Source organism: Tetrao urogallus (genome assembly GCF_951394365.1).
Source record: "Tetrao urogallus genome assembly, chromosome: 5".
NCBI lineage: Eukaryota > Metazoa > Chordata > Aves > Galliformes > Phasianidae > Tetrao > Tetrao urogallus.
This window is the reverse complement of record NC_136818.1, coordinates 50,995,628-51,011,607: the sequence shown is the minus strand read 5'-3', so window position 1 is coordinate 51,011,607 and position 15,980 is coordinate 50,995,628. Positions and strand designations below refer to the sequence as shown.

Sequence of the window (15,980 nt, the reverse complement as noted above, 5' to 3'; positions counted from 1 at the left end):
GCAGAGTGTGTTTAAATATAGTTCTAATTTGTAACAATTTTGAATTCTTCTTTAATCTGGCTAAATTGGGTAAGAGCTTACTAAACCAATCCAGGTAAGTGTTTTCTTCCTGCAGAACTTGTATTTTTTGAAAGATTTCACTGGCTGTTTAGATGCTGGTAGCAGCCTTATGGTAAGGGGTCGTAAGAGCTCCCAGCATTTTGAGCACTGTATTGATTTATATCAGTTCCAAGCACAAAGAGAAATTTAATTTTTGTCTATGCCTTGTCACATTGTTTATTCCAGGCTCTCCTGGTATTTCTGCATGTATTGTCTTTTCATTCCTCATGGAAAAAATAGTTTTTCTTCTGTCAGGGAGGAAAGAATTGATGATAAAAAGGTTCCTTAAAGGCCACTTGTAATGCTTTTACATTCTAAAGAGTGATTTCTCAGAAATAGCAATGGTTGGATGAACATGCCAGGACTAAGACCACATACGTGGCACAGCAGCTGCCAGCAGCCCTTACTTCACTGGGCATCTCTCAGAAGGAATTATGCGTGCCCATAGATGAACATGCAGATGAATCCAGCATGTCCTTAGTTGCCTTTTTACTGTTTCATTGCACCACCACTACACTACTCCCAACGACCATGTGCTCACTCTACTCCAGTCTCACAGCACTCTCTGTTGTAACAAGAAAGAATAACCTACTCTTAGAAAATAGTTCCTTTGGTCTTCTGCAGCAAGGCAAAATGCTGGCAGCCTTCTCCAGTACCTCTTCTGAAGGTGCTTGGAAGTTACTTTCCCTTCAGTTCTTTCAAAGCTTCAGCGGGAAGTAGGTGTCTCAGAGCACAGTCCTTCAGGTTATTCATCTGGCTTAGTAGGGAATTGGCCTTTGTATTGGAAGATATAGAAAAGCAATTAGTGCTCAAAGGCTGGGCTGCTAAACCAAAATATCTGCTATCAGCTGCATAGTAGGCATCCAGGTAGGACTGCCTTGCTCTGCAGAACCTCCTTAGCTTGAGACCAGTGTCATGTAAACACATTTCTAGAGGGCTGCCTGTGTAAGCACTGTTATCTTGGTCCCATCCTGTACCAGCCACACCACTACAAAGCCATAACTTGGCCACTTTGACTTCAGTGCCTGCTTGCAAAAAATACAGTGGTCTGTGTCAAGTGACAAATCTCAACTCACTGTAGTTTCCCTGAATGCTAAAATGCTTCCTCCTACATCAACTCCCACAGGATGGCTCTGCCTGGGCTGGCTTTTGTCATTACTATTCTCAGTCTCCTTTGGCCTTTGGGAGCTGCTGTCATTTATTTTCATGAAGGTCCTGAGTCCACAGAGAGAGCAACTGTGTTTTGTACAAACAACTGCAAAACTTACTGTCATTTAGTTTGCCAAGCAGATCTTAAGACTTTTGCTAGTGGCAGTAGTGTCTGTGTCTGAGCTCTTCGTCTCTCAGTCTTTGTAGCAGCAAAGTGAAGGGACAATCTCTTCCTGCTTATCTCTAACTGCAAAAGCCCAGGGACATCAGTGTAAGCAGGTTTTTGACCCATTGGCAATATCACCTGATTTTAAACACAGTATTTCTGAATCACACTTTTGCATGAGGTTTTCAAACAAATGCCTGATGAATAATGCATAGGAATAGAAAGAGCTTAAGAAATGTAGATAAAATTAAACTAGCAGCTGTTAAATATTGTAGAAATCATTACATTCAAAAGTCATCTGCCGTCTATCAAGGATGCTTATACAATTTATGTATAATGGAAATGACATTTGGTTTAACCTTGTCACAGTATAATCAGTTTGTGTCTCTGAGCGCTTAACAATTTACACCATCTTTTGGCTGTGACATTCGCCTCAGTAAAATGCATTTAATGAACCAGCAGTGTGTAAAGATGTAATTTGTAGCTCAGATGGTGAAAATGTTTTCAAATTTGTAAAGAAATGATGTGACAAATGCACCAGTGTATGCTAAAACCTGAGATTTCTATTTTATAGAACACCACGTATCACATTCTTTTTCCAATCCAACAGCTTGCCAATGCCTTTATTATTGACAGAACATAAAGCTGGTGAAATCCTACAGATAGATTTTTATGTATTTTTATACTTATAAACATAAATATGTATTTATTATATGTATGTATTCAGCGTATATAGTATCATACCATGTATGATTTGTACCTATATGCATATATATAATACTACGTAGGGGTAAGGGATGAAAATAACCTGGGCACAAGGGACTTACATATTTCCTTTGGGGGGGATTTAATGATGGCTAGATCTAACAACCATATTCTGAAGGAACAAGAGGTTGAAGTGTAGATTTTAGGAATCATAGATGAAGATGGTTTGAGTAAAGCTTACTGTATTGATACAAGTAAAAAAAAAAAAAAGAAGATATGAATTTATACTACTAAATTTGAAAACATTGAACTATTTAGATGCAAACTGAGTAAGTAGGAGGGGTTCAGTCTTTGATCCCGTACCTCACTGACAGCCAAGGAAATAGAGCCTGGGAATAAATTACAATAACTGTGACCAGAGAAGCGAATGCGGAGTCCAAGCAGGACTGGCAGAATAACAGAGCAAGAAATCAAATAGACAGCAAAGCACTGATTTTGTGTACAGGTGGTAGTGGATGGGTTTAAGTCAGAAATCTGCAACACTGATGGGCAGATCAGACCTGCAGTCACAATTTCTGCAGGTGAGCTGATATCAGACAAGAGTGGGACGGGCATCCTTAAGGCACCAGAAATCTTTTGTCAGTGTACTGCTGAGGCATTACTGCAACAGCCAAGTGTTCCTGATGTGCACAAAACCCAGCATAGATGGGAACACTTCTGAATAGCACACATAAGGTGGTAAGGGGAAAGATGTGGAGAGTGAGATAGCAGAGAACTCTGTGGGACCTGTACAGCTGGAAAGATTGGGTAAGGAAAATACGGCATGAATTCTGTATCTGAAATAAAGCAAATTCTAAGGAATAATTATCTTTTTCTGATTCTTTAGTTCAGAAAACTGCTTTATATAAGCAGCCAGGAGCCGGCCTGTACAACCCAACAGCCTTGGCATTTCTTTCTGGTTCACAACTTTTTCCTTCAGCCCTCCCTCTCTGGTGTCTATGCTGCGATGCTACAGCCCCAGCAGCACGTAATTCCTGCCTCGGGCTGTCTGGGAAGCACAGTGCTCAGGCCAGAGAAGAGGCTCAGAAGATCCGCTTAGGCAGAGGCTTGTCTGCTTGAAATGAAAAAAGCTGTCTCTCGAAGACCCGCCGAGCCCGGGGGAGAGGGTCCTTTCGCACTCCCCCGGGGTGCATTCCCCAGTGCCATTTGAGGCCGCTCAGCGCCATAAATGCCATTTGCATCGGGATAGGTTGCAACAGGAGCTGTAAATCACTGACGGGGGAGCGAACACCTCCAGGGGCAGACACGGCGGAGCCGGGCCTCCTCGAGCTGTGGCAATGTGTGAACGGTATCTTTTGTTGAGGGGGGGGACTGATGGCAATTAGATGATACTTATCTGGCTCTTTGATGTGTATTTATACAAACAACGTTTTCCTCCGGGACTTAAGGTATAAAGGAGTCGTGCTTCCTCACACTATCCTTCTCGGCAGCTCCAAAACGCAGCAGGATGACCAAGGCCCCTTTCTCTGTGGAGTGGCTGTCCCAGAGCAGCCAAGCCCCCAAAAGTCCCACCCAGGGCACCCCGCACCGATCATCGCCCTCGGCCGCCGGCCGCCGTCTCGCCTCGAGCTCCAGACCCGGACTGAGCGAACGGAGCAAGGAGAAAGGCGCCGGGAAAGGCAGGGAGCCTTCGGCAACACCCCCCGCTGCAGGTAACCGCGGCCACCGGCTCACTCTGGGATGGGAGGGCTGCATGAACTGTGTGCCTCTCCCTGGAGCCAGGGAAGGGATTGAGGCGGACGGGTATCCCTCGGGCCTGCCTGACCCTTTTTTCTTCCGTCTCCAGGTGCAGCGGGGCAACCGCAAGAGGAGCGGGGCCGCGAGTGCTCGTGCCCCGAGGAGCCGAGGGGCGGCCGGCGGCTGCGCACGGCGTTCAGCGCCGAGCAGATCAGCACCCTGGAGAGCTCCTTTCAGAGGCACCGCTACCTGGGCGCCGCCGAGCGCCGCAAGCTGGCGGGCAGGATGCGGCTCTCCGAGGTGCAGGTGAGCGCGGTGCGGGGAGCCGGGATGGACGGTGGGGTGGGAGGTGGCTGATGGTTTAGGAACGGATCTCAATTCTTGCCCCGCTCCCTTTTCCCGCAGATCAAGACCTGGTTTCAGAACCGCCGAATGAAGCTCAAGAGGCAACTGCAAGAGTTGAGACCGGAGCCTTTCTGTACTCCAGCGCTCCCTTTCAGACCTCAGGTGTCCCTGCCAGTCACCTACATGGCCCGGCCGCCGCCTCTACCCGGGCATGAGGCTGCCCCGGGGGGCTTTGCCTTGGCAGCGTTGCCAGCACCTGCCCTGGACATCAGCAGTGCCTGCAGAGCACAGCCTGTGGGTTTCTGGGCAGCACCCTGTTTTGTAGGATACAGGGATCCCAGGGCTTTCTTGCTGAGTGTCTGACCCGCTGGTATGGACTGTGACTAAGGAGAATTTGCACTAATATCTAATAACTATATCTGGGCTGCCCCTGCCTGCATCTGCCTGCTGGAGTTCTGGTGCAGCTCTGAGCAAGATACTGATCGACAATCCAGATCATGGACTTCAGGCCAAGCTGCCCAGCAAGTTCAAACATAGTGGGGTAAATGGTAGCATAAGTGGAATCACCTAACAAACCTTAACATTTTTTCAGCTTTCATCTGAATTGGTCACAAGGACTGCGGAACTATTTATCCTGCCCTGAAAGAGCTCCTGCCCATTGAATGAAGCACAGTCCTTATTCTCTAGTTCTGTCCTGGCCCTAGTAGAGAAAGAATAATCTTATGTTGTACCTTGCAATTTACTGAGGATACATACAAAAAGCATTAACTTCCCCCATTCCCTTAAATGGCTGTCCAATCTCTCAGCTGCTTCCACTATGGCACTTCAGGAGGGGGCTGTGCTTTTAACAAGACATATAGATATATCAGGAATTAGTTACCAGTATTTACGACTGGGCCTACAACGACAGCAGAATTTGTAATGAAGACATTGAAATAGCATATAGACTATGATTTTAAGGGTACAAAAAATGGTTTTGTATAAATATATGAAAATACCTTACCACAATTTCATGGGAGGCCTCAGTGGACTAACAAGGGCCTACTGCATAAAACAGATCTTGGAAAGATCTTGAATCTTGGGATCTGGCCTTGCAATTTGCTAGTGTCTCAGCATCTTGCATGTGCCTAATGGGGTTTGAGGGTAATTGTCAAAAGAAATGCAATGTTTCAAAGCTATTTTTCTCTAAATGGCAGTAAAGTTTGTTACCATTGTGCTGTGCACTTTTTGTTTGAGTAATGCTCATGACTGGATAATGTCTGAAGATTTTATTAAAATAAAATTTTAGATTTCAGGCTAGAGAAAGCGTTATGAAAAATGATCCTTGATTGATGTAAGTTGTTGTAAATCTTTCAAAGCTGATTGTGAGCTAACATGAAAAGAGAAATAAACATTTCCATCACTTCAGAGCTGGTCTCTTCAGTTATTAGAAGATTTCCAGTGCACTTGACCATTATCATGAATGGTCTGAAGGTTTGGTGCTAGTCATTCTTGAACACAAATACTCCATTTTTAGACAGAAATCACTCTGTCATACATCCACCTGGTTCAAAGTAACTTGTATGTGCCTCCAAAGGCCACAGCCCTTGATTTTTCTGAGTAGTTCCCATATTTGGAAGTCTACTTAGTATTTTAGTCCATGCTGCATTTGTTTAGTCTTTTGAGGTTACTGTTTGCTTACAGATACAGTGTTAATGTGGCTCTAATGCAAGGGTTTCAGAAAAGCAATAAGGGTTTTAGGTGCTATTGATCTTCCTGAGGCTTTTTTAGGAAGATATTACAGTTTAAGGAATTTTGTTAAGAGGAGATTAAAAAAAAAAATAAAAATCTATCTGAATGTTTATTTTTCAAATTCAAATATTATTAAATGACTGTATTGATTTGAAGGAGAAAAAAAAATGGGAGAGAAATCTGAAATTCTATTGCTCTATCTCAAAAATCACTGGGAAACTGAGATGTCTCCAAAACATTCTTCAATTGAGCAGAGACATTTTTGAGATAGCAATACACTCAAGATCGATGAGTATACAAGTTATCTGGAAAAAACTAAAGAGAGTCAAACTGACTATCCCTTTTTTAAAGGGACAAATGTGGAGGGGTTAAGTGGTCTTTTAATCATGTTCAGCACAGGAGGAATCCAGACGGTTTGCTCACTCAGAATGCCATCAGAACAGCTCCTGGTGCTGTCTTAGGGCCAGGCCGGAGGCACACAACCCTCGGGGCAGCAGGCTGGGGCTGCTGCAATGCCGGGGAAGAGCCTGGCCCCAACCAAATGGGACCTGGGGGGGGGGGGGGGGGAAAGGGGGCGAGGGAGATGAAAGGTCTTAAGGGAGAGAGAACAGTACGCTCCTACCCACAGAGGGGAGGCAATTCCTGAGCGTCGGGATTGGCTGGGGGTAGAGGGTGATGGGGATAGAGGGTGATGGGGGTGGGATGGGATAGGATGAGATTTAATATGAGGCCATGAAAACCTGGCCTAACTGCACCCTTCCACACCCAAGCATGGCTCTTTGGGGTAGCTTTCCCCTCTGTGCAAAGGCTTAGAAGAGTGCAGAGGCAAGCAAAATGTGTGGTGCTGCAATTTAATCCTACTGAGTCTATAGAGAGAAACAGGGATGTGGAGCAGCCTCCGAGTAGAGGATGCTTGAGTTAATGGACTTGAGTCCTGCGAGCACCCAGGCAGGTCCTACTAGGCTTTCTGCTAGCAAGGGTAACCTGAATGTATGAGCTGCAGAACCTATTCTACCCGCAAAAATCTTCTTTCTCTAGAAGTTAACATTCCAGTGATCTTAAAATACTACAATGGGCCTCTATGCTGGCAGCCTCTGGCTGAAGGCAGAAAAAAAAAAAAAAAAGCAGCGGGGCAGAGCGCTCCAGCCCGGGCGGTGCACGGGCCGCTCGCCTCGGGGCCGGTGGCACTCGCGGGCACAGCGGGGAACCCACATTGCTCCACCAGAGCGAGCTCCATTTCAACACCCCTTTTGTGTCTTTAATCACATCACAGCCACCTTCCGGGCAGGAATGATGCCGGCGGGACAAAGCGCAGCGTGCGAGACCCCCGCAAATGGCAGGGCCGGGTGGCTGAGTTGGGGAGGAACATTTTGGAGCTGGCGGCTTTCGAGGAAGGGGCTGTATAACCTGAAAACGGGACTCCCTGGGGAGGAAAAAGGGGTGGGAGGGTAGAAAGCTGACTTCAAAGCCTTTCTTCCCGCAGTGTGTGCGCAACCTGATTGAATTAGCGCCGCGGTAATGGCAGGGAGCCGGCGGCAGCCCGTGCGTTAACGCCTGTCCCAGTTTGGCGAGAGCAACCAACAGGGCAACGGCTGGGAATAGGGCCGGCTGCCCCCCCCCCCGCAGCGCCCAGACACCGTGGAGCCACCGGCGGCACCTGTTAACGAACCAGGTGAAGTGATTCGGAGTTGTGTGCTAATCAGGAGGGATCTCGCACCGCCAGGCCATTATGTCTAATTGCAGCCCATTATCTCTTTCTTTGATACGTAATTAGATGCCAATTAACTTGATAAATCCAACCGAAACGAGGGGGGAGAGAAAGAGGAGAAATCTTTTAGTCTCAGTTCATTTTGTTGAAAGGTTTTCCCTCTTACCCTTTACAACTGTTCACTAAGTTTTTAAGCTCCGACCTAATGTTGTTTTGTAAAGGCGTTTGGTGGGGAACTGATCCCGGCAGCGGATTGGAATTCGGGAGGTGAGGTGTTTAAGTTCCCATTTCAGCTCTCAGTTACTCTTCCTGGGCAATCGCGAACAGCTGCGGAGGTGTCACCGATCCCCGGGCAGCGCGGGGTGGCGTGCGTGGGAATTGGGTTCCTGCTCCGATTTGCACTGGCTCGCACCGAGGCTATCTCGGCGCTTTGTCCCTCCGTTGAGCAAAGAGCTGAATGGGAATTCCGTGATAAATCGCTTTTAATGCAAAGCGCGCGTTTGGTCCCACAGTGCTGAATGGGAATAGCTACAGCGTGTGAGCCGGGAGGGCGCAGCGCTCCGGGTGAGTCAGAACATTTGTTATTTATGATGTGTCGGCCCGCATTGTTCCCGTGGGCAAAGGAGAGCCTGGTGATGGCCCTGTTAGTGTTCACGGCTACTTCAAACAGAAAGCATCCATTCCGAAACAATCGATCTCGTTGATGCCTAATTGGCTGTCTAATAGCACTTATCAGGACATCAAACGGCGTGCTGGATAACCTAGTTAGCATTTCCAAAGGGGAGCAGTGAAGGATACAAACAGTGATCAGCGGTCTCACCGCCCCCCGAGCCCTGAGCCCCGCCGAGCGCTGGTGGCCTCGTCCCTTCCCGTAAGAGGCTGGAAGGGCTCCCTCTGCCTCGGGCTTTCACCTACGGAGTTGGCCAGTTAAGCTAGAAATTATTTTGCTTGAGATGGATTTTTTTTTTTCCTGATTTCTGGCCATAGCTTCTTATGCTGTTGCGCAAAAGTAGGGGATAGAGTACATATGTCAATAGACGTGGCGCACTAGCGCTATTCTTGGAGAATGCAAGTGCTTCAGCTTCTAGTGGCAGCTCCGGGGAGAACAGAGAGAGGCCTTTCAGTATCTAAAGGCCAGCTACATGGAATAAGGGGACAAACTCTAGCGAGATCAGCTGTGATGGGATTAAGGAGAATAGTATCAAAGTAAAAAAGGGGAGATTTATATTGGATATAAGAAATTTTCCACATTAAGAATGGTGAGGCATCAGCACAGGTTGCCCAGAGAGGTGGTGGGTGTCCCATCCATCGAAACACCCAAGATCAGGCTGGATGGGGGCTTTGAGCACCTGATAGAGCTGTAGGTGTCTCTGCTCATTGCAGGGCAGTTGGACCAAGTGGCTTTTAAGGGTCCCTTCCGACTCAAATGATTCTGTGAATCTAGTGTAGTGTGAGCCTCTAGAACCTGGTACAGGGGAAGCGCCAGTAACATTTTTTTGATAGCAGATAGAACTCCAGTGATACAAAATCTAAAGTGATACATAAGAATGGATCAGGAAAGAAACAAAGTCTCCTTTAAGAGCCATATTTCTGTAGGAGGTGAGGAGGGGATTTCACTCTGCCCTCCCAGGATCATCAAAGTTCCCAAGTTTCTCAAGTCGGCACCTCTTCCTGGTGGGAGCTGCAACAGCCGCGTGACACCTCCTATCCATTTCCCATATGTTCCGAGGTTTTGTGGTCTACAGATGTGGCTACCACCTCCCCCGGGGTGGGGGCGGGGAATCCTAAGGAGTTAAACATCTAATTTAATAGATAATTCTAATTAAATAATAAAGAAAAGGTCGTGGATTTCACAAACTTTTAGAAAATAGTGGGACAAGTCAACTGCTTCCCTTCCCTACACCCCCAAATGACATAAGGTGACATAAGATCTGTTCATGTATGGCACTGATCCAAGTCTCGTGCATGGCTTAGTTCTGACAGTAGGGATGAAGAGTCTCTCCCCAATAGCTGCACATTGTTTTGTGCCCATGGGGTAATTCTGGGCATGGGGGCTCTTGGGTTTGATATAAGTTTTCTCCTGCTGGAGATACCCCTTCCCTTGGGGGAGAACACTGCTTACAGGTGTGTGCTTGACTCAGTATCTGCTGAATACCAGCAGTTTCTGGGTGCCACAGCATTTGGTCTAGGTGAGGCAGTTGGGCTCTTACTTGCAATGAAGCTCTATGCATGACCTGTGGGATGAAACCTGAGCTCTTCAGTCAGGATTTGTTCAGGCATGGAGTTATTCATACTCATGGCTGCTCTGAAATAAGATAGAAATAGTGAGAAAAATGGTGCATTTTTTCCTTTAAAAAGAGGGCCCATGCACAGTTGTACAGGAATAGCTATTAAATCTGGAAGTGATTAAAATTGATGTGCAAATTCTGAGCTTTTTTGGATGACTTGGTGCCTTGGACCTGCGAGATTTAAGGAGCTGCTAGTTTGGTGGCCCTTTTGAGTGTGTTTCCAAGACAGGGAGGTCTCCAGCTCAGCGCACAGCTGCTTGTGCACCTGCATGGACTTAAGCCAAAGCCAAAATGACAGTTTGGATTCAGTGGTAACTGAACTTCCATTAACAGCTGTGCCCAGCACCCCATAAAGGACAATGCAATCTCACTGCCTGTGCAAGAACAGCCTCTCCCAGCCCTGCTTTAGGGAATGGTGTTGGAAGAGAAGCTCCGGGGCTGGATGGGCTGTGCAAGGTGTTTGCATTGCTCCTGTTCCTGTGTTGTATAGCTCCCCCGGGGTCGGGGTTAGGGTGAGGCAGTGGGGCTGGAGGAATCAGTAACGCGATGCACTCATCCTAGTGTCCACGGAGTTACGGGAATGCTTGGAAGGATGAAAAAGGGCAGCATGAATATGGTTTTCTCTGCAACACGGGGTGTTCCGGGGGAAGACATCTGAGCTCTGTGCGTTGCTCTTTTTGTACAAAGTCACAAGCCCCTTCCCCATTCCAGCCAGGGTCCTAGCTTTGCTGGGGTGGGACGTGGGGGGATACCTTCGCGGTGCCCTCCTCGCGTTACAAAGGCATCGCCCTCCTCGGGAAGCGCCGTGTGGGTTGGGGACCGTTCGGGGTTGATGAGGTGCGAGCGCTGCTCACTTCGTGCTTTGATCGCTCGGTTCCAAAGACCCTTCCAAAGGAGGTCAGGGATGCTTTCTGGCTAGACAGGTGGCGCCAAGTTCAAGCTGAGAGAGCCCGCGGCACCGCCGAGCCCCAGCCCGGGTGAGAGCTCAGCCTAGGGGATAGGGGTTTGAGATCAGCGGCCCCCAACCGCTTTTCCCAGGGTCCGCTCTGCCGGTGATGCGCCAGGCGGCGGAGCTGGCGGCCGGGAATCGCTCACCCCGCAGCCTTAAGGCGGGCCGGGCGCTCTCAGTGTCGGGGTATCGCGGCCGGAGAGGAAGCGGGTAAAAACTCCGCCGGTCGTGGCAATATCGGTATCTTTAAAAGCCCCTCCGCGGGGCTGGGCCTGCCCGTGCCCTGCCCTCCGGGGGATAGGGGCAGGTTTGCACTTCAAGAGGGTTTCCCCGGCCCCGCAGACACGCTGGAGCCGGGGCCTTGTAGACATTTGCCAGACGTGTGAACTTTCTTCCTCGCTGGCAGCTGTTATCTCTGCTCGATTCCCACTTTGATGTGGCTTCGCACTTGCAAACTAGCCCGCTCGGGACTGAAGCGCCTGTATAAGAGCTGATCGAAGCCGACAGCCCCAGCCCCTCACCGCCATGAGCCAGGCCGACTTTCCCCTGGCAGAGCACAAATCCGACGGGATGCGGCCCCACATCTGCTGCGTCCCCCCTCCCCGCGCCCCCACCTCGCAGGGCCGCGGCCGCAATTCCCTCCTGGCCAGGGCCGAGCCCCGACGGGGGAGTCCGCGACCGGAACAGCCCTTGGACTGCGAGCCCGGCGCGGAGCGGCGGAGTGGGACCTGTCCCCAGGAGCCCAGCGAGCGCTACCTGTCGGAGCCAGGTAGGTGAGAAAGGTGGGAGGAGAAAAAAGGCGGGTGTGGGTCGGGACCTCAACTTGTGTCGGCGCAACGGAGGCGGACCACGGTTGGGGGAAAAAGCTTCACCGCCGCCCCTTCCATCCCTTCGGCAGCCCCTGACGGCGGATGGCTGAGCGCCGACGAGTCCTCGGGCTACGAGAGCGAGAGCGCCGGCGGGGAGCGCTCGGAAGCGGAGGCGCCGTGCGGGAGCCGCGGGCGTCAGCGGCGGGCGCGGACCGCCTTCAGCTCGGAGCAGGTGTGCCAGCTGGAGAAGACATTCCAGCACCAGAAGTACCTGGGAGCCTCGGAGCGGAGGAAGCTGGCGGCCGCCCTGCAGCTCTCCGAGGTCCAGGTGAGTGCCGGCCGTCTCGCATGGCTGCGCTGAGACGTTCTAGCGGTCTTTGGCTGAGTTCCGCTGTTTAATACCTAACAACTTAACTAGCCAGACCTCGATATACATCGAGTTGTGTCTATCTTGCAAAGCTTATAGACGTTCTTAACGCCCTAAAGTGATTCATCCATAACCCTTCCGCACTCTGATCCTCCGTGCTTGGTTAGCTCCGGCATCAGCCCAACACAGGCAATTAAAGCAAAGTGAGCACGGAAAGGTCCGGTGTACTGCCGTTGTTTGCACTTTGCACTTGTAAGCAAAGTACTGAGCTGTTACTTCCCCGCCGACCCTCCCTCCTATTTCTTAGATCAAGACGTGGTTTCAGAACAGGAGGATGAAACTGAAGAGGGAAATCCAGGACCAACAGCACCTCGTATCTCCTGCTCCGCTCTACAGCTTCCCCCCGGGAACCACCCCTCCAGCCCTCCTTTCCGATGAAGGCTTTACGTTGTCTTTCCACTATCCCTTTGCTCCACAGCATCAGAGACTCCTGCCTCTCCCGCTGGTGTCTGCGATGCAGCTCAGCTTCTCCTTCCCCAGATACGATGCTTTTCAAAGCACCTACTGCTTCATGGCAAGCGAGCTGCCGTACTACCATCAACACTTGCTTCCTCCTCATCCTTCTTTCCATTCAGTAATTCAGAATAAAATGGACAATAAATGCCATCCTCTGTACACCTGATAGTGAAAACAAAACATGGCAGACAAACAGGAAAAATTGATGAGTATGATGTATTAGTATAGTGATAGAATGTATTATTTTCCACTTAGATGGATTTTTTGTCTGATTTGTAATCTTACATGTTTATTTTTCTAAATTAATTGTAAAGAGTAATATTTATTAATATTTGTACTAATTAGCATTAAAATTTATTTGATGTGGTGCCTCTCGGTCTTCTTTATGCCTCACCTTTTTGAAAAGCTTTATTTTTTTCCCCAAATACTTCTATCTTCTTCCTTTGATTTGTATTGTGCTGAAGATACCTTAAGCACAGCTGAAAGGCAAAATTATGCTATAGCTATGATGCACTTACAGTTTCGTGCCTACAGCTTTCATTTTGTGCTTGCAGCAGCTGAAAGGGAACTGAAGGAAGAAAAGCCAAAGCAAAAATTTGCATTTGCAAGATTTCCCACGGTGTAGAACAAAATTAAGTTTAGCTTGGACTGGAAATTGCGCACCTTCAGTTTTCACATGTATATAAATTGACAGGTGTTACCTGTGCACAGTGTGCAAAGGTTTCACTTGTGAACTGCTCTTTCAATAATGGGGAAAAATTTAAAAATTGTGTGCATATTACCTGGCTTTCCTGCAGTCACAGTGAGAGGGATTCTGTATTTTGTTATGTTTGAGAGCCTGAGCCTTGCCAGCTGTATCATACCATGTTTGAGGCACAGCAAAGGAGGAAGATGAAGGTGTTTTTCTTCTGTATATTAATTGATGTATTGCTGAAAACAGTCTGTTTTCCACCTGAGAGCTCCAACCGTGTTAATCACAGATGCTCATGTAGCTGATTCATTTTTTAAACAGTGATTAAATAGTTCAAATGTTCAGTTTAGAGTTCTGAAGTTTTACAATTATCAAAGCCAGTATCTTGAAAAAGATTTAAGAGCATAATTAGAGTTCTGTTAATAGTTGTATTGTCTAAATGAGATTTTAATCTGCAAATTTGGCCTTTGATTCCCCACTGAATGCTCATGGTAATTGCATATTTTGAAATACTCCTTAGGTAAATTGATGCTTTTAGGAGAAGCAGCATTTGAAGGGAGCAGCTTTAGTTTTTTTGCTCTAACGATCCTGAAACTTTTCTTTTCCCTTTCCCATTAAGAAAAAGTGGTCGTTCTCAGGATCGTGGTTTTTCCATGGAGGGAAGGGATTAATTAACACTTTTCTTTTAGAACTTAATGAAGCTTATTCAGTTCTTCTAAGTGCATTAAAAACTAGATTGATTGCTGCAATGTAGTCTTAATTTTCCCCTTGTTGCCCTGCACCCCAGGGGCTTCGAGTTTCAGTGTAACAGCCTGGGGGCTCCTCACTTTTGAAATGATATCTAAACCTGATGCCGGCTTAACACTAAGAGGTGCAAGGCTGGCAGTGAACTTCCTGGTCAGCAGGGGAAGCAGTGTCTGGAATTTACAGGGTAACTGGTCCTAAATTGCCATGCTGCGTTTTCTCTGGGTTGTACAGCCTGTGTGCACAGTGGCAGATTAATGCACTTTCTGTCCATTCAGTTCCCGGGCCCCATCTCAGAGCAGAGTCCTGGTGGGGCTGGGAGCAAAGAGGTGTGGGTGCATTGGGAGAGGGATCTCCTCTGAGTGACAAAGATGGGTTGCTCCCCTTCCGCCCTGTAAGGTATGGATGCTTCTTTACAGCATGGTTGGTGATTAGGATTTGGGGTATTACACCAGAGAAAACAATCTGAACAGAAGGTAGGACTGTGGGCAGAAGCTTATCTCCTATTCCTCACTGTCCCTTGCTGTCTGCCAAGAACTGTACATTCAGCTTTGCTCTCCTCAACCCCAAAACACAAGCGGGGTAGTGAAGAACAGCAGCGTTGTACAATGGGGTTGTAGGCCATGTTTATCAACTCCTTTTTTATTCATAACCTCTACCTCAAAAAGAGATATTCTATTGTTATTTTCATTGGACAGTGCAAAGTTATTTAGCTTTCAGCTAGCAATCAGGTTAGGATGGTCAGGGGCAAGAGAGATATAATCACACCTGCTGGTGTAGCTCCACACTGATACAGGGAGTGCTTCTCCCTACTCCCTTCCTGTAGGCTTGAATCTGCTATTCTCTATAAAGCTTGCTTGAGGATTTTAAGGAGCAGTCCCAAGTGTACCTGATGCAAGCCTAATGCTGCACTGCAGCTTGAAGTCATTGAATCTGTCAAGTTCAGCTGAAGCTGTAGATGTAATAACTAATATTTCATGTTTTCAGTGGTGTATTAGAACAAAACTTAGGAACAACTGGAGTGTTTTCAACAGTAGATTTAAATTACAATCACATTTTGCACTGGCATAAAAAATACAATTGACAATTAATCCCCTAGCTTCCTCTTTTAAAATGCTGCTAAGTAAAGAGGAGGTGACTTTAGGGACTGTGCAAAATAGACGGATGAAATACAATATGAGGCAATTTGTGTTTGGCCACAGGGTTGACACCTATTGTATCATTTTCATTTTAATTTGCTTGATGTCATTGACAAGCCTTTTCTTAAAAGTCCCTTGTCATGAACAGCTATCATTGTGTCCTCCATATAGTTCATCATGCAGCTACTGCATACATATTATAAACACTCCCTTTTCTCTGTGAAGAACCGCATGTGATTACAGGCTGTTTTCTGAGAACAAACTTGGGAAAAGTGTTTCAGTACAAAGAACCGAAGGCTGTACAAGTTTCAGATCTTCCACTTCCACTCTCAGTATTATACCTCGAGGCCGTTGCTTCTTTTTAACATTAGGGGAAAAAAATATGAAAAAAATAAGTCACACGTATATTTAATATAAATAATTACTCTTTAGATATTTGGCAGCTTACAGATAATCTTTGGCATTGTTAACAAGAAGGTAGGTAGGGCTGGAATCTCAGTCCTTTGTGGTCGTTGGTTAAAGTCACAGCTGGGATCACAGCAGAGTATGCAGGCAGTGCTGGGCCGGGGGGAAGCAGCAAAGCTGTGCCTGGCAAAGCTGCCTGTGAGAGCTGTGCTGGAACAGGGGGCGCCAGCAGGGACGGGCTGAGCCCTGCTGAGTGCAGGGGAGCGCTCAGGGTAGAGGAAACACTGATATCCACCCCATGAAGACAGCTGGGTGTCACCGTATCCGGGTAATGGTGATAGGGCAGGAACAGGCCTGAAACAAGGGCTTCTACCCTGGCATCCTGTGTCTCGCGTTTAAATTTCATGCGGCGATTCTGAAACCAGGTTTTTA

The 15,980-nt window shown here is 47.7% G+C and overlaps 2 protein-coding genes across 2 annotated transcripts; both read left to right on the top strand.

Annotated features, from left to right (window-relative positions):
- Positions 1–3,626: 3,626 nt before the first annotated feature.
- On the top strand, positions 3,627–4,564 carry LOC306946821 (uncharacterized protein; the record flags this gene model as incomplete). The annotated part of the gene is made up of 3 exons (XM_079535922.1): positions 3,627–3,831; positions 3,966–4,162; positions 4,262–4,564. The coding sequence occupies 3 exons, from the start codon at positions 3,627–3,629 to the stop codon at positions 4,562–4,564; spliced, it is 705 nt and encodes a 234-aa protein (XP_079392048.1).
- A 6,838-nt stretch (positions 4,565–11,402) lies between these two features.
- On the top strand, positions 11,403–12,735 carry LOC306946820 (uncharacterized protein; the record flags this gene model as incomplete). Its single annotated transcript, XM_079535921.1, has 3 exons — positions 11,403–11,646; positions 11,776–12,014; positions 12,361–12,735. 3 exons carry the CDS (start codon positions 11,403–11,405, stop codon positions 12,733–12,735), a joined length of 858 nt encoding a protein of 285 aa, XP_079392047.1.
- Between the last annotated feature and the right edge of the window lie 3,245 nt (positions 12,736–15,980).